Source organism: Macrobrachium rosenbergii, chromosome 40, assembly GCF_040412425.1.
Source record: "Macrobrachium rosenbergii isolate ZJJX-2024 chromosome 40, ASM4041242v1, whole genome shotgun sequence".
In the NCBI taxonomy this organism is placed as follows: domain Eukaryota; kingdom Metazoa; phylum Arthropoda; class Malacostraca; order Decapoda; family Palaemonidae; genus Macrobrachium; species Macrobrachium rosenbergii.
The window spans coordinates 10455441-10481168 of record NC_089780.1 but is presented as its reverse complement, the minus strand read 5'-3'; the positions used below and the strand labels follow the sequence as shown (position 1 = coordinate 10481168).

Below are 25728 nucleotides of genomic sequence, written 5' to 3'. Positions count from 1 at the left end.
CTTTTGCAGAAAACGAAAAATGGTGTAACAGACAGATCTGGAGGACCTTCAAGTAATAACAATATAAGGAATTTTGTGAAATCGTTCTGACTACTAAACATGAATGTTCAGAAGTATACCCAGGAAAATAATGGAAAATATGCACAAATTAAATGGAGAATATTTTGCTAGGCATACTGTAATGTCGAGAACAAGAAGTGTTGGAATTACACTTGTCTTGTCTGACTTAGGTGAAAGTTTTAGCTGGAAAAGAATAGCTGAAATTTAGCCATAAATTAACTTAGTTGTACTCTACAGGAAAGAAGTGAGTGCAGTATTAAGCAAAGGGTATATAAAAAAAATGAGATCACATTATGAAGAGTAGACTGATGTTAGGCAATATTCAAGACTGGTATCACTGAGCTTGTATGGTGGCATTCTGGTACAGGTACATACGTGAGAACAAGGCGTAAAGGAAGTACATGGTAGAATAGTAAATAAGGGAATTAATGAAAGATAAAGCAGTTTTTTACATTAGTTTATAGAAGAATTAATAAGTAAAGTTAAGAAGACTATGGTGCTGGGGAAATTTAGAAATTTAGCAAGATTTGGGGGAAAATATACGTAGGTTCTATCTTGCAAGTAATAAGCAACAGCCTTTTCTGTGTAATTTCAAAGAAATGGCCAATGAAAGCTATGAAACCGTTTTTTGAAAGCAGATTACGAGGCTAGAATCGGAGGACCATTGTATAAGGAAAGAATGGAAGTGATAACCTTTTAAGAAATAGCGCAGAATTTTCATTCTGGGTTATTTTGGTCCAGCATTACCGTAAATATACAAAAGATTCGTATTGCTGAGGGCAGAGTTCACACTAGTCCTCAGGAAATCTTGCCTAAGCCCAGTTTACCCTCTGAAAGGCCATATCGTGAATCTTCGCGAATGAAGTCTCTCTCTCTCTCTCTCTCTCTCTCTCTCTCTCTCTCTCTCTCTCTCTCTCTCTCTCTCTCTCTCTCTTTTCCGGTGTGTATTGTCGTTAAATTTCATTTGCTTAATGAATATGTAATTAGCATGAGAAATAGCAATTAAATATTCACTGCTTTTAAAAGATGTTTTATATGTTCATTGTCTTAAGTTGCTCTTTTGAAACATCTAGACAATCCTCTTTCTCCTAAGAGTCCTTATGGTGCCTGGGTCTACAAAATTCAACAGTTCACGTATTACTAGGTGACTTTAATGGGCTAATATTTGCTTTGGAGATTCCAGTCTGTACCAAGGAATAATAATAATAATAATAATAATAATAATAATAATAATAATAATAATAATAATAATAATAATAATAATAATAATAATAATTTTGTAAAACCTTCACTGACCATACACTCACTCTCCTTAGGTGGGTAGTGCTGTCAGTGCACCTCACGCGAGTGCGATGTAGGCATTACTTAAGGTTCTTTAAGGCGTCCCTTCGACCCCTAGCTGCAACCCCTTTCATTCCTTTTACTGTACCTCCGTTCACATTATCCCTCTTACCATCTTACTTTCCTCAACCCTCTCATGACAATTGTTGCATAGTGCAACTGCTTTGAGGTTTTCCTTCTGTCACACTAATCTTTTAACTCTCGATTTGTGAATGACTTCCTAGGTCCCAGCGCTAGGCCTTAGGCCTATATATTCTAATTCCAGTTCCATAAGCTTGCTAAACCAGTGAGTGTTTGTCATTTAGACACCAAATGTTTAATGATGCCGAATATGCAAATGTAGGTCACCGAGTGCAGTGTCAAATGAAGGACATCTGTCATTTTCCAAGCGGTTTGGCTTTTCTCGGACTCGCGAAATATTAAATGGAGACGTATGTAAAGCGTGCTTTTTTTAAACTCTGCTTCTGAAACGAGCCATTCGTCGTTCTCACCGCCCTTGGTTCCGTCTTGCAATGTATACAGCGTTTGAAGTAACCCGCCAATTCGAATGCAGATTCGTGTCGGGTATTTTTGCTCGGTAACAACATGAAAGGCTTCTGATCGGGACCTTGCAGCAGAGCGAGAGACGTCGATGTCGATGAGTGCGTATTTTTAAGTCCTCGGCGAATTTAATCCGTTGCTTAAATTACCAGTCATTACTTGCATTGGATTTTTAATGCAGGTGCGTTCACCGAAAACTAATCGGACGAATTCGGGAGCTGTTTTCCTCTAGAACGAAGTGGCTCTAGGAAAAGGTAGGCAAAAATCACTTCCAAATTCATGGTTCCACTGTTCATGGATCGTGGATAAACTGTCAGTGCAGAAAAATGTCCACAACAGTAGCTGCTTCAGACACAGTGGAAGATTTACAAGCGGTGTGTACACATGCTTAGAAGGTTTACAAGCGGTGTGTACACATGTTTAGAAGGTTTACAAGCGGTGTGTACACATGCTTAGAAGGTTTACAAGCGGTGTGTACACATGCTTAGAAGGTTTACAAGAGGTCTGTCACTGCCCCATGTGCATACTACTGCACTGAATTAAGACCCTTCTTTTCCAGTTGCGCTTTCAGTACATTCTTTTGCAATTTCTATATCTTTCTCTCCTCTGCCCTACTGAATTATGCAGTCTTTTCATCAGGCTATCGTCATCTCCTCTTTAATTTTAACTGAGCAGTTGCAAAATACTCTAACCCATCCTTTCAACAAAACTAATCTTTTGACCACATTTCTCACCCTTTCGTTGCATGTTGGTCCTCACTGACGACACAGAGAGTTTATTCAACAATTTCTACTTTTTTCCTTACATTCTGTTCAGTATTAGCATCACTTTCACAAAAGAGATCTGCCTTGACAGTTTATCTATTCATACATTCCAACCTTTGGTCCTGCAGACACTACAAGAGTCTTCCTAACCTTTTGCAACACCCTGCTGCCCAGACACTACAAGATACATTTTGTGTGAAAGGCAAGGATATTGTGTCCCAGGCAAGTTAAACACAGCCACGGATATGTGGCAGCATTTGAACAGTCAGTATCACCAACAGTCCTCCACCTAGCATGATTTTCTCAACAGTGAGTAAAATTGGAGACCGAACTTTTAACTCAGGCATCACAAGTTTACTTTGTACGACATGTTGATTTGTATTCCGTTGAGTTTGAAGGAGGCTTCCGCCGCTGCCAAGGTGCTGATAAAAGTTAGTGAAGTTATGTGGTCTTTTGGGGGTAAGTTCCATTAGAAGAGATATAGTTTAGATCAAAGGGCATGTTCCGACCGTTTCACCAAAAGCTTTGAAGACTGGAATATACCTTTTGCTCTCTCTCTCTCTCTCTCTCTCTCTCTCTCTCTCTCTCTCTCTCTCTCTCTCTCTCACACACACAAAAACTTTGAGGACTGTAATGTACCATTTTTTCTTCCCCCTCCTTCTTCTCTCTCTCTCTCTCTCTCTCTCTCACACACACACAAAATTTGAAGACTGGAATATACCTTTTTTTCTTCCCATCCCTTCTCTCTCTCTCTCTCTCTCTCTCTCTCTCTCTCTCTCTCTCTCTCTCTCTCTCTCTCTCTCAGACACACACACAAAAAACTTTGGTAATTGGAATATAGGTTTTTTATTCCTCCTTCTCTCTCTCTCTCTCTCTCTCTCTCTCTCTCTCTCTCTCTCTCTCTCTCTCTCTCTCTCTCTCTCTCTCATACACACCAATGAAACTAAACCAAACAAACGAGAACGCATCTCCCGTAATGGCTTCTTATATTCCCGTTTATTCGAGCAGTTATCATCTGACGTTTGGCCGTAAATTAGCAAAACTCGGTCTTTATTGCCCCTCATCCTCTTTCTTATCTGTTTCTTCTTAGTTCTTCCCTTCATCAGAGTCCATTATATCCCTAAAAGGACCGAGATTTCTCGATTCAAAACCTTCCGGTCGAGTAGCGTGAGAATGACCCTACCGGAGACTCTTCTTAAGGTCCGGAATGCTTTGCAGACCCTTGTTTTGCTTTTGTTTAATCATTATCATCTTTCCGGGACGATTCCCGTCGGAGGAGAATATCGGGGAAGTCAAAAGGCTGGCGATCAAAGGAAGGTGCAGCGCAGATGAGTCGAGGCGGAAGACTTGTCGAGATTTTATGGACTCGACTGTCGAGTCGCTCTTAAATCTCAGGCGGAATTCCAGCTTCGTGTTAGTTCTCGAAGATTTTTTTTTTTGTGTATATCGGAGGATGTGTATATGTGTATATATACATATACTGTATGTATATATATATATATATATATATATATATATATATATATATATATATATATATATAAAAGATAAAATCCACAAGAAACGGAAACACTGGAGTGCTGCAGAACTGGCCTTTCGACACTAGGTCCTTTACTTAGAGTCGTGGATTTTATCTTTATTTATATATTCATCACGTTCCATATTTTTCGTGATTCAGTTTTAAATATATATATATATATATATATATATATATATATATATATATATATATATATATATATATATATATATATATATATAAACAATGGATATTTATATATATGATAAGATTTCAATTAAGAAAGTTGGACTGATGACAAAAGGGCTGACAGGGAATGAACAGAATTGGCTAAAATTATTATTGAACTGTTAAAAGGATTAGGCCACTCCAAAAAGGAAAGTGTATATATATATATATATATATATATATATATATATATATATATATATATATATATATATATATATATATACCACATCATATATATATATGCGTGTGTGTATGACTGAATCACGAAAATATGGAACGTGATGAATATATATAAATAAAGACAAAATCCACGAAGGAAAGAGAAACAATGGAGTGCTGCGAGGCCTTTCGACTGTCGTCCTTTACTTAGCAGACTGAAGAAATATAAAAATAAGTGTACAAAGGAAAGGTCGTATAAATGGCAGATGGGGATTACAAAGGAAAAAAATGTGTACGTGGAATCCAACACAATTGAAGAATTAACAGACCTACCAAAACAGGGTTAAATATTTAAGAGGTTTTACAAAGGATTAGGCTCAACGGCTCAGAAAAGCGTCATCAGTGCGTTTTTGTTCCTTATTTATGAAAACTTTTCCCATTCTAACATAACCTTCTGGTCATGTTCCCATCGCCTGCCAACTCTTCGTCTCCCCCTTCCTCCTAACACTTCCTAATAAAACGCTTTTCAGTAATTTCTCGTCTCCCATTCTCTCCACGAGACCAAACCGCCACTAAACACTGTTCCATACTTTCATTTAAATTAACTTTATGAGCCCATTCTGTCACCTTCACCTTTGCAACCCCTCTTGACTACCAAATATAGGCAGATCTTTCATCTCAACGGTTTAAAACCTTTTCCTTTCATCGTCATTGCATAAGCTGCACTGCGTTTCAATAACGGAGAGTTGGTTCAACAGTCCTGTGTACATTGCAACCTTTGTGGCTTCCATAGAAACTACAATTCTTTTCTAAATCTCTTATGCACACCTTGCTGTAATGCTGGCTTCACCTATTCTGTGATTCTTATTGCCTCTCATTATCTTCCAAAGCATTTTCTTCTACAAACTCTTTTGTTCTTCAATATTCAAACTTCTACATAAGTGCATGAATCATCCTCTTATTCTTCAATATTCATACTTCTACATAAGTGCATGAATCAGCCTCTTATTCTTCAATATTCAAACTTCTACATAAGTACGTGATTCAAACTCTTTTGTTCTTCAATATTCAAACTTCTACATAAGTACGTGATTCAAACTCTTTTGTTCTTCAATATTCAAACTTCTACATAAGTACATAAATCAACCTCCTGTTTTGCAATATTCAAATGAACATTTAGTGTTGTTATTTATTGATATTTATCCGCTCAACCTTACTCTTGCTTACATATACTTCAACTTTCCCCTCTTGCATATACTTTTAAACTTTGTCACTAGTTTCTGCACTTTCTCTGCTCTGTCATCTGTGGCAAAATAAAATAAAAATTAACAGGAATCATATTCCAGTTTATCAAGACGATTAAAGGCTGTTTACAGTGTTTAAAATAATTGGATCCCATATTGAAATATTTTTCATTGACACTTTCATCACTGTTGATCTAGTAGACAGATTGCTGGTCCGCTGGTATAGTGGTTAGTGCCGTGGTATGCCACTCAGATGTCGCGGGTTCGCGTCTCCCCCAGAGCGATGAAAAATCACTGGCTCTGTGTCATGATCAGTTACTGCTGCAGTGTGAGGTCTGCGGTGGGAGGTTGAAACCGACATATTCTTTGGAAGCTTGAATATCAAGTCAGTGGCCCCTTTCGTGTGGTTGTTCTGTGTGAATTGGTTTCATCTACTGGAATAATAATAATAATAATAATAATAATAATAATAATAATAATAATAATAATAGGAACACATTCTCTTTTTTTTTCTCAAGTATCTAGGTAACAGAAATTCATGAATTTCGCCAGTTGAAAGTCTCTTCTTCAGAATACAACCGATCCGGTGTCCCTACGAGCGAAGAATGTAATCGAGATAAGATACATACTATTATTAAATCATGACCCTTTTTTCTCTATACTGTAAACTTATACGAAGTAGATTTATTCCTCCCTCGTATTTCAAAGTCATCTTCAGTAACGACGTTCGGCCTAAAAGCACCGAGTCCATTGAAATTCCTGCCGACAGAAAGTTCCCTATTCGTTCGCTGAATGCCAAACTATATTTACGTAACGGCATTGCTCTCTCTCTCTCTCTCTCTCTCTCTCTCTCTCTCTCTCTCTCTCTCTCTCTCTCTCTCTCTCTCTCTCTCTCTCGAAAGTAGGTCACCGCATGGTACTCATTATGACAATCCTCTTACTCCCCTAGGGGAATTTATTAATTGCCAGCGATATTTCAGTCTCATTGGAAGCCTATGTCGACAAGTTGAAGTTGATTTTTAGCTATGAATTAGCCCTTGACTTAAGTATGATACATCTTCAGTGACAGTGATAAAGTGATGAAAGTTTGAACGTTTTAAGAGAGGAAATGAATAACTTCGTGTGTTTTGGGTCGTTTTGATTATTAAAATATCATCTGATTGGTTGTGAGTCCTAATTAAATTTTTCTTCAATGTTTCTTGCTCTTTATTATCTTTTTGCAGATATTTTATTATGTCATGCTTGCCATGGAGCATTGTGTCTTTTATCATGTTACATAATAATAATAATAATAATAATAATAATAATGGTGAAGAAATCTACAGAGGTGTAATAATAATAATAGTAATAATAATAATGATAATAATAATAATAATTACCAAATGGTGCTTACAAAATTATTTATAATCAATTATACTGGGAGGCTTCCGTATACAATAGCTGATGGGCACATTTACATGTATATTGCCGTTTACATTAACGATAATTGTTAGCAACAATCTATTTATTTTTATTAAAATCCAAATAACGAAATGGAAAATATTTTAATCACTATTTCTGCTGGGCCTGTTTCAACAAAAAAAAAAATTGTTTTATAAATTCATTTACACATTTCATATTCATAGGCGGATGCGTTTTAATGAATATTTTCCCATTAGTTTTGTATTAGCTGAAATTATTACGCTGGTCATAACTGAATAATTCCTTTTTATTGTAAATCTACTTTTGAATGTTAGACGAGAACGCCTTTTTTTGGGGGGATTCTCGCATTTTGGGAAGTTTGCGCTTTGAAAAATTTTTCTGTTGCGATATGCGAGAATTTTGATGCATACTTTCTCATTAAATGCATCAGTTCAAAAAATTTAAATTAAAGGATTTGATGTATAAAATATTTTTCAGTGAATACTATGTGATAAAGAGGTATTTATTATTATTATTATTTTTATTTTTTTTGGTCTATCACAGTCATCCTATTCGACTGGGTGGTTTTTATAGTGTGGGGGTTCCAGGTTGCATCCTGCCTCCTTAGGAGTCCATCACTTTTCTCACTATGTGCGCTGTTTCTAGTAGCACACTCTTCTGGATGAGTCCTGGAACTACTTCGGCATTAAGCTACAAACGTCCTTTAATACCTCACTTGTTGGCCGTGTGGGTAAAGGCGTCACTGTAGTCCTGAGTTCTCGTCTTTCGTTGGTTCGAGTCCACGGGACGGTGAGCTTATTATCAACTAAAAAATTCCCCTTCGGTAACATATATGAAAATATATTACTCCCGAGGTAGAGCGAATTGGATATTAAAGGACGTTTGTGCTTAATGCATATAATGCATATATATATATATATATATATATATATATATATATATATATATATATATATATATATATATATAAAATATCTTCACCTTCTTTTTCCTCAGGTAAACATCGTGGATGAGTCTTAGGACCGAGGATGGTGCATGCCTGGTCGTTTGCAAGTCAGGAGGATTGTCAGAATTACTACTGGAATGTCACTTTCGTAGGTGAGTATAAATATATATATACATTCATAAAAAAGTCTTTGTTTCAGGCGGTCTTTTCTTTTTAGTTGATAATGACTTTGCGCCAGGTTTTCTCAGTGGGTCGCAGATATTAAAATTGGTCTTTAAGTAAGTTCGCGAGGAATTTGGTATGCGTGCATATATTTACTTAAATGCATATCTGTGTTGTCAGTCTATCTATCTATCTATCTATCTATCTATCTATCTAGAGAGAGAGAGAGAGAGAGAGAGAGAGAGAGAGAGAGAGAGAGAGAGAGAGATGAAATGCCACGAAAAATATAGCCTGAGAAATTGATGACTGTGAGGAAAAAGGCTGCATTCAAGTAGATTAGTCAACATAGGAAATGTCAGTTTTTATATCCATTTATCACAGAGGGACAGAGAGAGAGAGAGAGAGAGAGAGAGAGAGAGAGAGAGAGAGAGAGAGAGAGATATTCAGTATTTTTATGCAAGAATTAATGAGAAAATATGGTGCAAAGACACAGTATATATATAAATAGGTGACAATTTTTGGAGGTAAGAAAAAGTTCGTAAACGAAGTGTTTTTAAAGACAAGCAGATGAGAGGCTGATAAAAGATTTTGTAGGTATTTTGGAAGAGGATGAAGTTATAAAGTGAATTTCAGCAAGAGTGAGGGTAATTTAAAGGTAAATAAATGATAGACAAATGAAGGTACGGGCATCAAAACGAGTATTGGAAGAATCCATTGAACTGTCATTTTGGAAGAGAATGTGTCATGCATGCGAATTGTGAGGAGTGGAAACTTTGGTGAATCAAGGAAGCTTAGGTAAGAACGCCATCTCAAATGAAAAGATCAGTCATTCTCTAGGGGTGGCTTGGTTATGCAGGGAATGGTTGGTGAATGGGTGAATATTTTACGCACCTTGGGGTGAGATGGGAGAAAGTGACAGGGAGAAATGCGTAAGGTGTAAGCAGGATAAAAATTGAATAACACAATGTATAGATTGGGCTGGTTTTGCAAACAGATTGATTCATAGGGATCTAATGTTTGTTTGCTATTTCCACATCTAAATAGTTTGTTATTGTTACTTGCTGTCACATATTCTTACACGAAGGTATAGTGACTTTATTTACTTTATTTACATTGCTTTATGTGGAGTTTATTGAGATCTGCCTTATTTTTTCTCCTCGGAAGTTTAGCTCAAAAGATTCTGCCTCCCTTTTCAAGTGAACTTTATCCTGCACATTCTTAGTTCCTGACTGGTATTTAAAAACTGAAAGAATATTATTGAAGTTTAATTAAAAAGCAATAGTTCAACAACATTCTGTCGGATACTTTTCATACGCCACGCTAATCTTTATCATAATCAGAAATATGGGGCTAATCTCTACTTTCTTAATGATTAAAACTATTTATTTCCATTGTTAAAAACAAATTCTGCACCATAACCATTATTTAAAGTCCTTTGCAGCGTCCCTTCGACCCCTAGCTGCAACCCCTTTCATTCCTTTTACTGTACCTCCGTTCATATTCTCTTCCTCCCATCTTACTTTCCTCAACCCTCTCCCCGCGAGGTTTTCATTTGTTACGCCATTCAATCCTTTTTACCGTCAATTTCCGTTTCAGCGCTGACTGACCTCATAGGTGCCAGCGCTCGGGCTTTGGCCTAAATTCTCTATTCTATTCTCGACACAGAGCTTGGATTTTAAATTCAAAATCGGAATTGAATTTAGCGCTGACAGTGTGCCAGGTTGTTTTCCGTGTTCTCGAATTACTCGCCTTATTTCTTCTGGATTGGTAAATATTTAAGAAAATCTATAATCTGTATCATTTTGTTTGATTTTTGATTTAACATTGTTTGGCGTCACAACAACAAAGGTCATCGGCATCGAAGAAAATTTGCTAGTAAATTCAGTTTTCAAAGCGATGAAATGGCAACACTAATAAGATCTATAAGTTTGATACCTAATGAAACTCATAAAAGCTCGTAAGATAGTATGCTGTCACTTAATTTTGCCATTGGAAAGGGAATTGTTGAAATATATACGTATATAAATATATATGTATGTATGTATGTATGTATGTATGTATGTATGTATGTATGTATTACATATGTGTGTGGTGTGTAGACATAATATTCATATAACTTATCAGGTATTAATTTATAAAGAAGGACCGCATTTGGGTCGAACGCTACTTACCCAGTAAAAGAAACTTTCATAAAAAAAATAAAAAACACAAACCAAAGAAATCCTGTATTTAAAAAAAAAACACATCTGGTAACTCTTGACGTGATCAGGTGACAATTCAGAAAGTTTAAAGATAAAACTCACTTCTTTATAAAACTCTTCTCCGATGACCTCAATTTTTTTATATGAAATTTCGTCTGGGTATATACCTGTAGTCTTTTTCTTAAAAAAATAATAAAAAAAAGTGTAGTTACGTTATGCAAAATCACGAAGAATGAAACCTCAACACGAAAAAACTTTTTTTTTATAAAAGCGTTTTTTTTTTTTTTTTTTTTTTTTTTTTTTGCCGGCACGATCACGTGTCATGTGCGCAGTTTCGTAACTACTTTGCATCGTTTAGAAAATTTGGCTTTTGAGAGTTTTCGAAAGAGCGTGACTTACGTTCAGCTTAAATCTAAACCAGCGACGCAAAATCATTGACATCTTTCTTCCAAAATGGGCGTTCCTGACAAAGGATTAGTTTGTTACAAGAGATGAAGTTTTTCATTTAGTTTTTTTTTTTTTTTTTTTTTAGTTTTTCTTTTGACGAATCGTGATATTTTCCTCTCACCATGGATCTCGAGTTCTCCGTCTTTGTGACGGACAGACGATCTCCGTGAAACATACACGTCCTCTTAAAAGGTGGTCTGATTTTGTCAGTTCGATCTGGACGCGTTGTAGGCTGTTCTTTCCTCAGACTTTATTATTGTGGCCTCTCCATAATCCCTTTCTTAGACAGTGATTGAGATGTGTCTTTCAAAAGAAGAGGATGGGTGAATGGGATTTACGTGACTTGAGATGTTTATTCTTGACCAAGACCAGAAGTTGATGTGGATTAGTGTGGTTTTCCAGTTGAGATTAAACTGCAACTTCATTGCATGCCTGAATAATTACATTTATGAAACGGGATTACTTTGAGAGAGATTTAGCTGTGCTTCGTTTCCAAAGCTCCTGATTGTATTTACGTAAAGGTTTTTTGTTTATATCAAAAATATCAAAGTTGTTGCAATGGTTTGTAGGAGACGATTGACATGTTATAAGCTTGAAAGTTCTTTTTTTTTAATTTTTTAAAAAATTTCAACAACGTTTACCCAACCATTAGCACTGAATTTCAGAATTTTTAATCTACGTGGGAATACCAATGAGGTGTGGCATAAAACAATTTGGTATCCCTCTTGTCAAAAGACCTGTCTGACCCTTTGTAATCGAATAGAGAAATGAAAAGAATAAGTGGCGAGTTAAGAGACTCATCAGGTATGGACTGGTTAGTGCCAGAGCGATGCAGATATTACCAAATAAATTTTAATTCGTTTTCTTCTATTTGTTTATCCTCACTAGTTCAGCGTGTCATTTATATCTTTCTTTTTTTTTTTGTTGGGGGGGGGAGAGGATAATCCAATTCCAAATTAATCAGGAAAAGGCTTTTGCTGGCTTGAAACATTTCCAGCCTGTTTTGTTTTACCTGCGGATGATGTTTCTGTAACATTTTTGGAAATGAAGACATGAAAATGACTGTAAACCTTATTTGGAAATTGAGACATGAAAGGGACTGTAAACCTTATTTGGAAATGAAGACATGAAAAGGACTGTAGACCTTATTTGGAAATGAAGACATGAAAAGATTTTTAAACCTTATTTGGAAATGAAGACATGAAAAGGACTGTAAACCTTATTTGGAAATGAAGACATGAAAGGGGATGTAAACCTTATTTGGAAATGAAGACATGAAAAGGACTGTAAACCTTATTTGGAAATGAAGACATGAAAAGGACTGTAAACCTTATTTGGAAATCAAAACATGAAAAGGACTGTAAACCTTATTTGGAAATGAAGACATGAAAAGGACTGTAAACCTTATTTGGAAATGAAGACATGAAAAGGACTGTAAACCTTATTTGGAAATGAAGACATGAAAGGGGATGTAAACCTTATTTGGAAATGAAGACATGAAAGGGGATGTAAACCTTATTTGGAAATGAAGACATGAAAGGGACTGTAAACCTTATTTGGAAATGAAGACATGAAAGGGACTGTAAACCTTATTTTGAAATGAAGACATGAAAAGGACTTTAAACTTTATTTGGAAATGAAGACATGAAAAGGACTGTGAACCTTATTTGGAAATGAAGACATGAAAGGGACTGTAAACCTTATTTGGAAATGAAGACATGAAAAGGACTGTAAACCTTATTTGGAAATGAAGACATGAAAGGGACTGTGAACCTTATTTGGAAATGGACATGAAAACCCTTATTTGGAAATGAAGACATGAAAAGGACTGTAAACCTTATTTGGAAATGAAGACCTTAAACCTTATTTGGAAAATGAAGGGACTGTGAACCTTATTTGGAAATGAAGACATGAAAAGGACTGTAAACCTTATTTGGAAATGAAGACATGAAAAAGGACTGTAAACCTTATTTGGAAATGAAGACATGAAAAGGACTGAAACTTATTTGGAAATTGAAATGAAAAGGACTTAAACCTTTGGAAATGAAAGGGACTTTAAACCTTATTTGGAAATGAAGACATGAAAAGGACTTTAAACCTTATTTGGAAATGAAGACATGAAAAGGACTTTAAACCTTCTTTGGAAATTAAGAGATAAAGGACTGTAAACCTTATTTGGAATTGAAACATGAAGGGACTGTAAACCTTATTTGAAATGAAGACATGAAACCTTATTTGGAAATGAAGACATGAAAAGGACTTTAAACCTTATTTGGAAATGAAGACATTTTAAACCTTCTTTGGAAATTAAGAAAAAAAGGACTGAAGACATGAAAAGGACTGTAAACCTTATTTGGAAATGAAGACATGAAAAGGACTTTAAACCTTATTTGGAAATGAAGACATGAAAAGGACTTTAAACCTTATTTGGAAATGAAGACATGAAAAGGACTTTAAACCTTCTTTGGAAATTAAGAGATAAAAAAGGACTGTAAACCTTATTTGGAATTGAAGACATGAAAGGGACTGTAAACCTTATTTGGAAATGAAGACATGAAAAGGACTTTAAACCTTCTTTGGAAATTAAGAGATAAAAAAGGACTGTAAACCTTATTTGGAATTGAAGACATGAAAGGGACTGTAAACCTTATTTGGAAATGAAGACATGAAAGGGACTGTAAACCTTATTTGGAAATGAAGACATGATAAAGACTGTAAACCTTATCTGGAAATTAAGACATGAAAGGGAACTAAAACTAGTGATAAACATACACTTCCTAATTAATGATCTTGCAATTCATGGCCACGTCACGTTGATGAAAGAGAAAATTATATGACCCTCCAGACACGCAAAAGACCAGGTTCTTTCCGTCACCGCAAATGATAATTAAGGTAATCAGTGGGACTGATGTCAGTGATATTACGATTCAGCACTGGGGTCTTCGTTTTTAGTTTTCTGTAAAACTATTGAGATGGTTTTGTCTGTCCGTCCGCCCTTTTTCTGTCCGCCCTCAGATCTTAAAAACTACTGAGGCTAGAGGGCTGCAAATGGGTATGTTTATCATCCACCCTCCAGTCATCAAACGTACCAAATTGCAGCCCTCTAGCCTCAGCAGTTTTTATTCTATTTAAGGTAAATATTATGATTGTACAACATTCAACTTCCAGACAATTATTATATGTGGTTTTATTATAATTGTACAACCATCCAACTGTGAAACAATTATTATATGTGGTTATATTATAACTGTACAACCAGCCAACTGAGAAACAATTATTAAATGTGGTTATATTATAATTGTACATCCATCAAAACAATGCACATATCATTTGTGGTTATATTATGGAAGCAAAAACGCATATTTCTCTTTGCAAGGACTCTTCTAACTTTCACAATTCCAATGACGAAAAGCAGTAAGAGGAAATTTGAAGTTTATCTCTTCCCTGGCCACAGGGATGTCGTGCATTTGGAACTTCAGAACTTCAGAAGTTCAAGCCTAGATGCAATGCATTACTACCCCAATACAATTCTCCTTGTATTTCAATAATTTAATGACTTTTTTTATCTATTTATTAATTTACTTATTTACTTATTTATTGATTTGGTAATTGATCTGTTTCTGTATTTCCCATTACCCTCTGTTACTTCTTTCGAGTGAATACCGTATTCTTTGGAAGCTTGAATTTCAAGTCAGTGGCCCCTGTGGTGGGCTTGTTCCATATGAATAGGGTTCATCTGCTGAATAATAATAATAATAATAATAATAATAATAATGAGAGTTTCACAGAATTACTCGATTTTAGCTTGGGTATCTGGCATTGAAAACGTAATCATACCATCTCTCTCTCTCTCTCTCTCTCTCTCTCTCTCTCTCTCTCTCTCTCTCTCTCTCTCTCTCTCTCTCTCTCTCTCTCTCTCTCCTGTAGTCTATTTACAACAATAGTCAGAATATGTGCACATGAGCAAATGAGATAAAACAATTAAAAAGGATTGAACCCAAATAATGGTACGGTTGGATAACGAATCCCAAAATATTTTCATAAAGCTATGTCAGCTTTGATGTCAGCTTTAATTGCTGTCTCATTTGACGTGACCACTTAGTAAACTTAACGATGTAAGTATTGTGGTTAATATTTTTTTTTTAAATTAATCTTGAAGACGCATTCATGGGGTTTTATGTTGGGACGTGTGAGCACCAGCGTTTGTCTTCCTAGATTGATGTGACGGGTTGTTTCGGGAGAGAATTAATATTTGTGGGTGATTATAATAGTCACTTCTCTGGTAGGTGTATGTGTGTGTGTGTGTGTGTGTGTATATATATATATATATATATATATATATATATATATATATATATATATATATATATATATATATGTATGTATATATATATATATATATATATATATATATATATATATGTATATATATATATATATATATATACATACTGTACAATACATACATTCATACATATTCATTCATATGTTTGCATATGTGTATGAATCATTTTATCATAAAAAATTGAAGACTGAAGAAGTAGTGGAGAAACTACGGTACATATATATATACATACATACATACATACACACATACATAAATACATACATACATACATACGTATTCAGTCATATGTTTGCATATGTGTAGTGAATCATTTTATCATATAAAATTGAAGACTGAAGAATTAGTGGAGAAACTATAATCTAATAGAATTGATGAACATTATTCGCCAATTTTATTTTTGCCTTTTATGAAGAAAATTATCATTTTCAAAGGGAGTAATCGTAGTGGATAGTATTGGCATTAATAACAAAAATATATATCTATATATATATATTCTGATCCTGCTCTTCTAAAATGAAGTGGGGATGTCTTTCGGGAAAAGAAATCTCAGAGTAATTTTGGTGGACATAACGCGTCACCTTCATACAGAGCAATGCAAAATTATATGTCAGAGCACATACCACGATATTGCTCTTAATATCATTAGCCGCTTACGATATCTGCCTCAGTATCAGTTTTAAAACCAGGGTGATATTCCTTCGGTTGCTTTGAAGAGCACGGTATTGGGGTCTGTAAATGAATTTTACTGTCACAATTTACATCGTAAAGAGCAGCAGAGATGCCCAGGCGTTCGTTTAGGTGAATGTCGGTGCGCAGTTATGAGGAATTTTATGACTAAGTCACTGAATCTAAGCTGGCAACGCCAGATACTTTTAGCTTGCCGAGTTTTTGGTCGGCGAGTCTCTCGGAATGCTGTTATGTCTACCAATGCAAAAAAATTTAAAAAAAAAAGGTATTTCCATGAACTGCAAGAGACATCGTAAGATCTAATCTTCTGCTTTTACTTTGGCTATAGACCATCCTTGAATTGGAATTTGATTAAATGTCGCCAGTTACCTCTGAGATATTACTAATACCCCCAAAAAAATTAAGAAGGGGATGGCAGAAGCATTCACAAGAGCCAATCTTCTATTTCTGTAGTTACAGACCATCCTTGAATTGAAATTTGATTGGATTCCCCCCAGTTACCTTTGAGGTACCACCAGCACCTCCATCCGCGATCCCTACCACCTTTTTCGTCTGTAAAGGAAAGGGAAAAATCTTTCTCTAAAAATTGTAATGCGTCCACCTTTGCCTGGGGTGGGGGGGGGGGTGAAGGGGAAGAGGCAAGCGTATCGTGTAATAATGATTACCATAGGATGTGGATACTTTGGTTATGGATTTTGCCTATCATTTAGAACCGGAATATTTTGCGGATAGAGAAACAAAAGTAGACTAGAGTAATTCATCACCTCTGTCCATCTTCGTTGGGGAGGTTCAGAGATGTCTGACGGCTCTTGACACGCCAGTTTTTTCCAAGAAACTTTATTTCATATATTTTCCTGAAGCAAAGTTTTACATCTTTTGCAGATGTTTTGTAATTACTGTAAAAGAGATTCCTGCTTGTCTGTTATCTTAAGTTACCCAGCTGTTGAAGAAGTAAGCTGTGTTATTAGTCTTCGTTAAACCCTTATAAAATATACTGTAGATTTTATTGTAGATCTTCAATTGTTTCTCCACTGCCTTACGAATTTTTATTTTACATTCTTAAATATATGTCGTTATTATGCTACGTACATTATATGTTTTTTATTTTTAATATGAATCATTTTTGTCAAGCCATTATTGTTCCAGTTTGCCTCAACGCGGAGAAATAATTCATTTTGACCAACTCATTAAGAATTCAATTCCTTTCATAATGACAGAGTTATTAGCAGCACTCGAAATAGATTGACAGTTACCGGGACACAACCTCTCTCCAGTTTCAATAGACGAGGAAAGAAACGTTGAGTATTTTATATTTTTTCATGAATTTTGATGATCAATTTTGAAATTTAAATGTTCCGATATTATCCGGTAAAAAATGTTATATGAACATTTACATTTTAGTACCGTGGGAGAAAAAATTTCATCGGTTACAAGGAAATTCGAAATAGTCGTTTCACTTTTGTTCTTGATTTTTGAATGGAAGTCTCGAATGCTTTTCCTATATTTTTAAAAAATTAAAAATACGTGGGAAAAGATCTCAGCAAGTGAAGCGAATCTAAAGATTTTTTTTTTTCCGAAAAACGCTTCATCCTAAAAGCTTCGTTTACGTGTGTATGTGAGAAAAAAAAAGAGCCCAGTCATGCATATATGCATTGTATGCCAACAGTTCATGCATTCTCTAAAAACATTGCAAGGAAACCGTTCGGACCAGAAAGGTAACTCGTAAATTTTATGCCTTAACACTTCTAAAATTTAGTTTTACCTGATATTTGATAGGGATGGAATCAGTAGAATCATCGTAGTTTTAAAGTGAGAATCAGTTAGGACAGCGATAAAAAAGCAATAAAGTTCAATATTTTAATATTTCCTCTTACTTTTAATTTCTTGTGATATTTAATACCGCATAATATCGGTAAAATTATTGTATATCTGTAGTGGGAATCAATCAGGACAGCAGTAAAAAAAGCAATGAACTTCAGTATTTTAATATTTCCTCTTACTTTTAATTTCTTGTGATAAATTTCTTGTGATATTTAGACAACAGTAAAAAACAATCAACTTCAGTAAAATTTCCTCTTACTTTTAATTTCTTGTGATATTTAATCTATAATATCAGTAATCAATTGGCAATCAATTCGCAAAAAAAATCAAAGAACCCTGACAGTGAGTTTGTCTTGATATTTAATACCGAACAATATCAGTAAAGTTATTGTATATATCTATAGTGAGAATCGATAACATCAATTAAAAAAAATATCGAAAAACCCCACAATTTTGTTCAGTATACTTTCCGAGAAAACATCACCCATCAACTGGATGAAACTCCATTAAACTGAAACCTTTATGTTCGTTAATAGGCCTATTGAAGCGAACGATGAAACGTGTACTCCATAAAACTCGAGTAATGTCATCATAAAATGTAATCTATTGTCACCTGAACTGAGCTTTCCCATACCTTAGGGTGATTTGCTGCGCTTGGAATTATAATAAAGTTCGCTGGCTTTTCGAAATGATTTTCGTGAGAGAGAGAAACAAAAAAAAAAAGTCTTCTAAAGGCTCTTAGTTTAAGGAATTCACGACCTCACTGAAAATGAGAATTACAAATGAATGTTTAAACATATCTTTCGACGGACGATTCTGTATGAACTATATGTTATTTGATATATAATACACACACACACACACAAACACACGTACATATACCATAGGTCTACATTTGGTACTAAGCTCCTAACTATCATTTACTTTGGTGCCCGACCTGTAAACACTAATTAAGTTACGCCGTGGTTGTCGACAGATTCGTTGCTGATAAAAATCATTGATTAGAGGACATTTGATTAATTAGTATTGACTTAAAGGCCGTAGTAGGTGATCTCGAGGAGAAATAGCCTAGCCAGGTAAGTTGGACAAAAACTATCTCTCCCAGCATAGCGCGTGAGTTTCTTTGCGATGTAGATACTAAAAACGCCATAAAAAAGGAATTAGAAAATGAATATTTGGCTAAACGGTAAGAAGAAAACGATTTTGAACTGAGAGGCTTTTATTATAAATGAATCACTTTAATGCTGCCTCTTGTACAGTGTTGATATTGATGAGGGGTTGGTTGGGAGTCAACCTACTCTCAAAGGTGAATTTATATACAATATGTATCCCCTCATTTTAATGGTGAGTATGTATAGAGTATCACGAGACGCTGATCATGTGGTATCTTAATTCCTTTTAATTTTCTCCCAAAATACTCTTGAAGTCGTGGTTCTATTTCTAGTGTTAGTGTCAGAAGAAAGTAAATTCTTGAAATGGTGTTCACATCTTTATTTTAACGTACAGACAGACAAAATCTCGACCTAAAATATAGCCGTCCATATAAAAGCCGTAAGGAAAAATGGACCTTTTATTAATAGTATATTATTATTGTTCTTATAATTGTTATTTAAAATAGACCTACTGTTTAACGGGAGATCAGCGCCTGCTCTATGAACCTACAGGGTCCCAGGAGGACTTTAACTTTTTTAACTTTATTTAAAATGGCAGATATTTATATGGAAAAATCCTAAGAGGAAATTACCTGGAAAAGGATTCTTCATAGCAGACTGACCAAAAGAGAAAAAAAAGCTTCGTGGGGAAGAATAAAATATAAATGAAAATGGAAAATGTTCTCGAAAGAGTATCGCATTACAGAACCAATATCTCGTTCTTTCCTCTCTCTTCAGAACTGTGCTTAAGAACTCGTCAGTCATTTTGAATAACCTTTATATATATATATATATATATATATATATATATATATATATATATATATATATATATATATATATATATATATATATATATATATATATATATATATATATATTATATATATATATATATGTATATATACACACACGCAGTATATACATACGTATACATGTATGATACAGTTATGCGAACCGGTTGCAGATAAATTAACAGAGATATACCCGATATTTCACGTGGACATTAATCACAGTAAAATTAATGGCCCGGTATAAAAACGCCATCCAAGAAATTTTTATTGGTCACGTTTGCTTTGTTTTTGAAATCACGGCCCTATAAAACTGATTTAAGGGTGGGTTCAGAAAATCTCTTATTTAGTTTAGTTCTATATATATATATATATATATATATATATATATATATATATATATATATATATATATATATATATATATATATATATATATATATATATATATATATATATATATATATTATATATGTATATTTATGTATATATATATACAAATATATACAAATATATACATATGTATAATATTTATATATGTATATTTATATATCATATATATACAAATATATACATATGTATAATATTTATATATATATATATGTGTGTGTGTGTGTGTGTGTGCGTGTGCGCAGGCTTTAGACTTCGTCTTTTGGTAATGAGTAGGTTCTTGATTTATTGGTAAAATCAAGAGAATTGGATATATAAATAACTCTATCGCTTAAGATCTTTTATTATTATTATTATTATTATTATTATTATTATTATTATTATTATTATTATTATTATTATTATTAATCAAAATGAATAAAAAATAGAAGAATAGAAAAATTTAGCAAAAATCAAAGAAAAATTATAACTAAAATAATTTTTAAAAATGGAAAAAAAAAATTAGAACAAAATGTAAACTGCAAAAAAAACTTTCAAACTTGACACGAGCACGAATCATCTCAGGTTAGATAACCAAGTCGATCGTGGCCAAACCTCAAAGCATAAGATGGTATTAGTGTCACGCGCGCGAGAATGTCGCTGCAGCATCTTTGATCTTCGTCTTTATATTTACACGAGCTCGATGGAACGCGCTACGCTGCGCTGGAACCCTCCCGATCCCCTACCTGCCCCACCCGGGGCGGGCAAACAGGTTTGCAGGCGGAGGGTGGATGTGTCATTTCTCCCCTACCCTAGCGATCCCATAGCTATCCCGCCCTTACCCGGGCCGGACAAACAAGAAAGTTCCAGTTATATTTATTAATAACCTGTTTTACTTTCATTTTGGTACTAATTAGTCGGTTAATGTCTGGTTGAAAGTTAAGTATACCTTAGTTTAACCAGACCCCTGAGCTGATTAACAGCTCTCCTAGGGCTGGCCCGAGGGATTAGATTTATTTTACGTGGCTAAGAACCAATTGGTTACTTAGCAACAGGACCTACAGCTTATTGTGGAATCCGAACCACATTATAGCGAGAAATGAATTTCTATCACCAGAAATAAATTCCTCTAACTCTTCATCAGCCGGCCGCGGGAATTGAACTCCGGCCCATCGAGTGACAGTCTGAAGCTCAACCGACTCGGCCAACAAAGGGTTTAATGTCTGGTTGAGACTGAATGAAATTGAAATAGAGGGAAGAGACTGTAACTGATAATCAAAGCTTTGACGTAGAAGAACTGAAAAGAACATTAAGAAGTAAATAGATAAAAAAAAACGGATCAGTTCCATGCAAGAAAGATGGTAGAACCTGACGAGGAGTAACCTAGACGGCAGGAAGTGTGCTTCTGCCAATCGGATTACAGAAACGGGAAATAAGATCAGTGATCGGTACGATTCTGAAAAGAATCTACAGCTTTGGCCAAACTGAAACCCCTCATGTCTGCCATATTCCATGCATAGAAGGATTATCTGGCTTGTGGCAACATAATATGGATCAGCGTAACGAACATAATGAATCAGGATCATCCTGCAATTGCAGAGGTATATTGCGAGTGTTCTGGGAACGAGTTAACGATGTAGGATTTACGTTTATTTCTTTTATACATTTTCGTTCTTGCTGTTATTATCTTTGCACTCCAGAAACCGTGAGTCTCACTGCCTCTATATAAATAGAAAAGATTGTAGAATAATAATTATCACTGCTGACATTAAGATAAGCCTGTAAGATGTAGTTTTCAGTATTGCAGGAAACTCCAGGAAAGTGCCTTGTAAACATGATGCTCAAATTAATATAAGCATTATACATAATGAATATGATAATTTGCCTCTGATACAGGCAACTATAATTGGCCCCTTAATAATGCCCGATAATGATCTTGGTGAATTAGGAATAGGAAAGCAGTTTTAGGCGCCGAAAGATTTTGCTAGTGTGGTAGCCCCTTTGGAAGAAGGACGCCATTAAAGAAAGAAAATGGAGCCACAGACTATAACTGAGTATTTTGAATGAAGAAAACAGTCTTCATTAAGAGATGCATGAGCTGAATAGGTTATAAAATTGTTTAATATAATGATGAGATTGTTTTCAAAACACTGAGAAACGAAGAAAAGCCCGAAACTCTTTTGGACTTTTTCCCCCCATTTAGTTTTCTGTAAAAGAAAACTATTGTGCCGGCTTTGTCTGTCCGTTCGCACTTTATTCTGTCCGCACTTTATTCTGTCCGCCCTCAGATCTTAAAAACTACTGAGGCAAGAGGGCTGCAAATTGGTATGGTGATCACCCACCCCCAATCATCAAACATGCCAAATTGCAGCCCCTCCAGCCTCAGTCATTTTTATTTTATTTAAGGTTAAATTGAGCCATAATCGTGCTTCTGGCAACGAAATAGGATTTGCCACCACCGAGCCGTGGTTAAAGATTCATGGGCCGCGGCTCATACACCATCACACCGAGACCACCGAAAGATAGATCTGTTTTCGGTGGCCTTGATTATACGCTGTACGGAAAACTCGATTGCGCTGAAGAAACGTCGGCGCATATTTTTTTTTTTTTTTAAGCCACCTTCAGCTCAGGTATTAACGTTTCGCTTCCAGGCGGATGTCAAAAGTGATTATCCAATTACGTCGCAAGTTTTCCTTTATTGGCAGTAACGGAGCGCACGTCTGGAAACTCTCAACATTTGCAATATTAATCCATAAGACTTAGGAATGCAAATGTATTACCAAATGGTATATAATTAATCCTTTGCCGTATGAGATCGTAGAAGAAAGTCATTGAAGTTTTATGTTCAATTAGATTGTTCTCGTCTTCACGAAAATATATATATATATATATATATATATATATATATATATATATATATATATATATATATATATATATATATATAAAATTATAAAACTCAGCTTCAGGTAAACATGCTTTGCACAGAATAAAATAGGGAAAAATAACCTACAAATTCCATGATACTGAATTACCAAGGACGTGTTCGGAACACGTCAACATGTCAGATACAAGTTTGCGCCCTGTTTGAAGTCGTGTGGAGTTGCCCGCAGAACGGGATTGACCAGAACGTGTTTAAATGATTTATCGTTTATGAGATGAAAAGTAAATGAAATTATTAATGAATAAATGGAGCAATAGTAACTCTTTTTAATGGTATTATTCAATGTACAGCGCTTTTCTGTGGTGATTTGTGATAATATTAAGGTAAGCGTTTACTTCTCTCTCTCTCTCTCTCTCTCTCTCTCTCTCTCTCTCTCTCTCTCTCTCTCTCTCTCTCTCCAAATTTTTGTTTCATCCTTAGATGTTTTATATTTTGGCTTTCACTGTAAAGTTATCAATAAAATCGTGTTTTCTATCTTTTTTTTTTCTCTTACGGAAAGGAATCCAGTCATTTTTGGCTAATTAGCTCGAATTCAATACCTTCCAGTCATTACTAATTAGGAGGTTTTATGAATCTTTTAGAGGAATACAATAGCATTTTATATGCAGTTCGAGACTGCATTATTATTATTATTATTATTATTATTATTATTATTATTATTATTATTATTATTATTAATTTGAAGAAAGCCTAAAGGGCCATGGATTATAAAAAAGCAGTTTTCTTTCGAGAATATAATATGCTCGTTGAAAAAATTGAATATAATATATATATTAAAAAATGGTAAATATATAATATATATATATATATATATATATATATATATATATATATATATATATATATATATATATATATATATATATATATATATATAAGTTTTTTGAAGCCAATTTCAAGGACTTCAGAGGGGACAGATAAAGGACAATAGCTCAAAAGAGGAGTTGGGGATTGAAGGTAAAAAAAAAAAAAAAAAAATATAAAAAAAGGGAAAATCTCACTTTTTTGTTTTCTTTCGTCGTTTGAGTTTGATAGTCCGGTGAAGCCAGTTTGTTTACTGTTTTCTTTCTGTTATGATTTTGTTGTTGAGCTAGTTCTTTATAATATATATATATATATATATATATATATATATATATATATATATATATATATTGTTTGTGTATATATATTCGTTGTGTATATGTATATATATATGTATATATATATATATATATATATATATATATATATATATATATATATATATATATATATATATATTTTGTTTGATACGTCTACATATAACTTTCGTATATTTTCTAGTATGTTTGATTTTAACTTTCGTATATTTTCTAGCTTTTAGCAGGATGTCAGTGGTGATGTTCAGTCTATTGTAGAACAGTCCCTTATGTCAAAATAAAATACTGAATTTATAAGCACCAGTACTTACGAGTGCATAATGAGTCAAAGATTTTGTGATTAAGCAACAGTACTTACCAGTGCTTATTGAGACAAAAATGTCATGATTGTTGTAAGTCATTAATTATTTATTGCTCTTTCACTCATATTTATGTTGTCGTTTGACTCAAGAGGTATATTTATATTAAATATGGTTTATCTCTTTTTTCCTATACCAGTAAGTTATTCTGTAATGGCGATAGGTGTTATGTACAGTCAAAATCTGCATCGTTCCCCGACTTCATTTTAATGTTTAATCTTAGATTTGAAAAAAAATGCCCTTTAAAATAAGTATAAAGGCCATTTCAAAAGTACTGTAGGACGTTTAGGCCTGGACTTTTCAGTAACCTCCATGTGACAATATAGATCAAGTGACCTTTGAAACCTTAAAGATTATTTCTGAACGAGAAATACGTAAATATAAATACCATTGTGTGGCTTGGGCCTCTAAGGACTTTTGGAACCTCCAGTTTCATTTGCGTCATTCAGGTGTGACGTGATTTGGTGCAGATTGCAGATCATGCCCTTGTTGTGGAACAAGCGTAAAATCTCCTTAATTTACAAATCAGGTTTTGACAGCATCAGACGCGTTTGTGGGACGATCAGAGCGTAGAAAAATAAATAAGGAAACAGCAAATTAAGATGTCACAAACAGTTGATTAAACATACACACATATGTATATGTATATATATATATATATATATATATATATATATATATATATATATATATATATATATATATAAATTTCTGGCTCACATCAGGATCAGACCAAGGTCTTTCAATTGAAGGCAAGGGGCGCTGCCCACTAGGCCATTACAAGTCTTGTATGGCCTAGTGGGCAGCGCCCTTGCCTTTCAATTGAAAGACCTGCGTTCGATCCTGATGTGAGTCAGAAATTTATTTCTGTTCCACACGTGATTGTGTGTTGATTATTTTTTGTATATATATATATATAATATGTATATATATATATATATATATATATATATATATATATATATATACATATATACAGCATATATATAGAAACGACTATGAAAGTTAGAAATGATAAAATACTGATGTTCCTTGCCTCCCAGTAGCAAAGCAACCTTCCTTCAACAAACTGTACCATTACCATCAATAACATTACGTGGA

General features: G+C 34.3%; 1 protein-coding gene across 3 annotated transcripts in view; it reads left to right on the top strand.

The window, feature by feature from the left end:
- LOC136826117 (PDF receptor-like) overlaps nucleotides 1-25728 on the top strand; it is a 154796-nt gene that overhangs the window by 40240 nt on the left and 88828 nt on the right. For all 3 annotated transcript variants that reach the window (XM_067083101.1, XM_067083100.1, XM_067083099.1), the window contains exon 2: nucleotides 8277-8378. In XM_067083101.1, the coding sequence (XP_066939202.1) occupies nucleotides 8309-8378 (70 nt within the window). In that variant the 5' untranslated portion in view covers nucleotides 8277-8308. The remainder of the gene's footprint in view (nucleotides 1-8276; nucleotides 8379-25728) is intronic.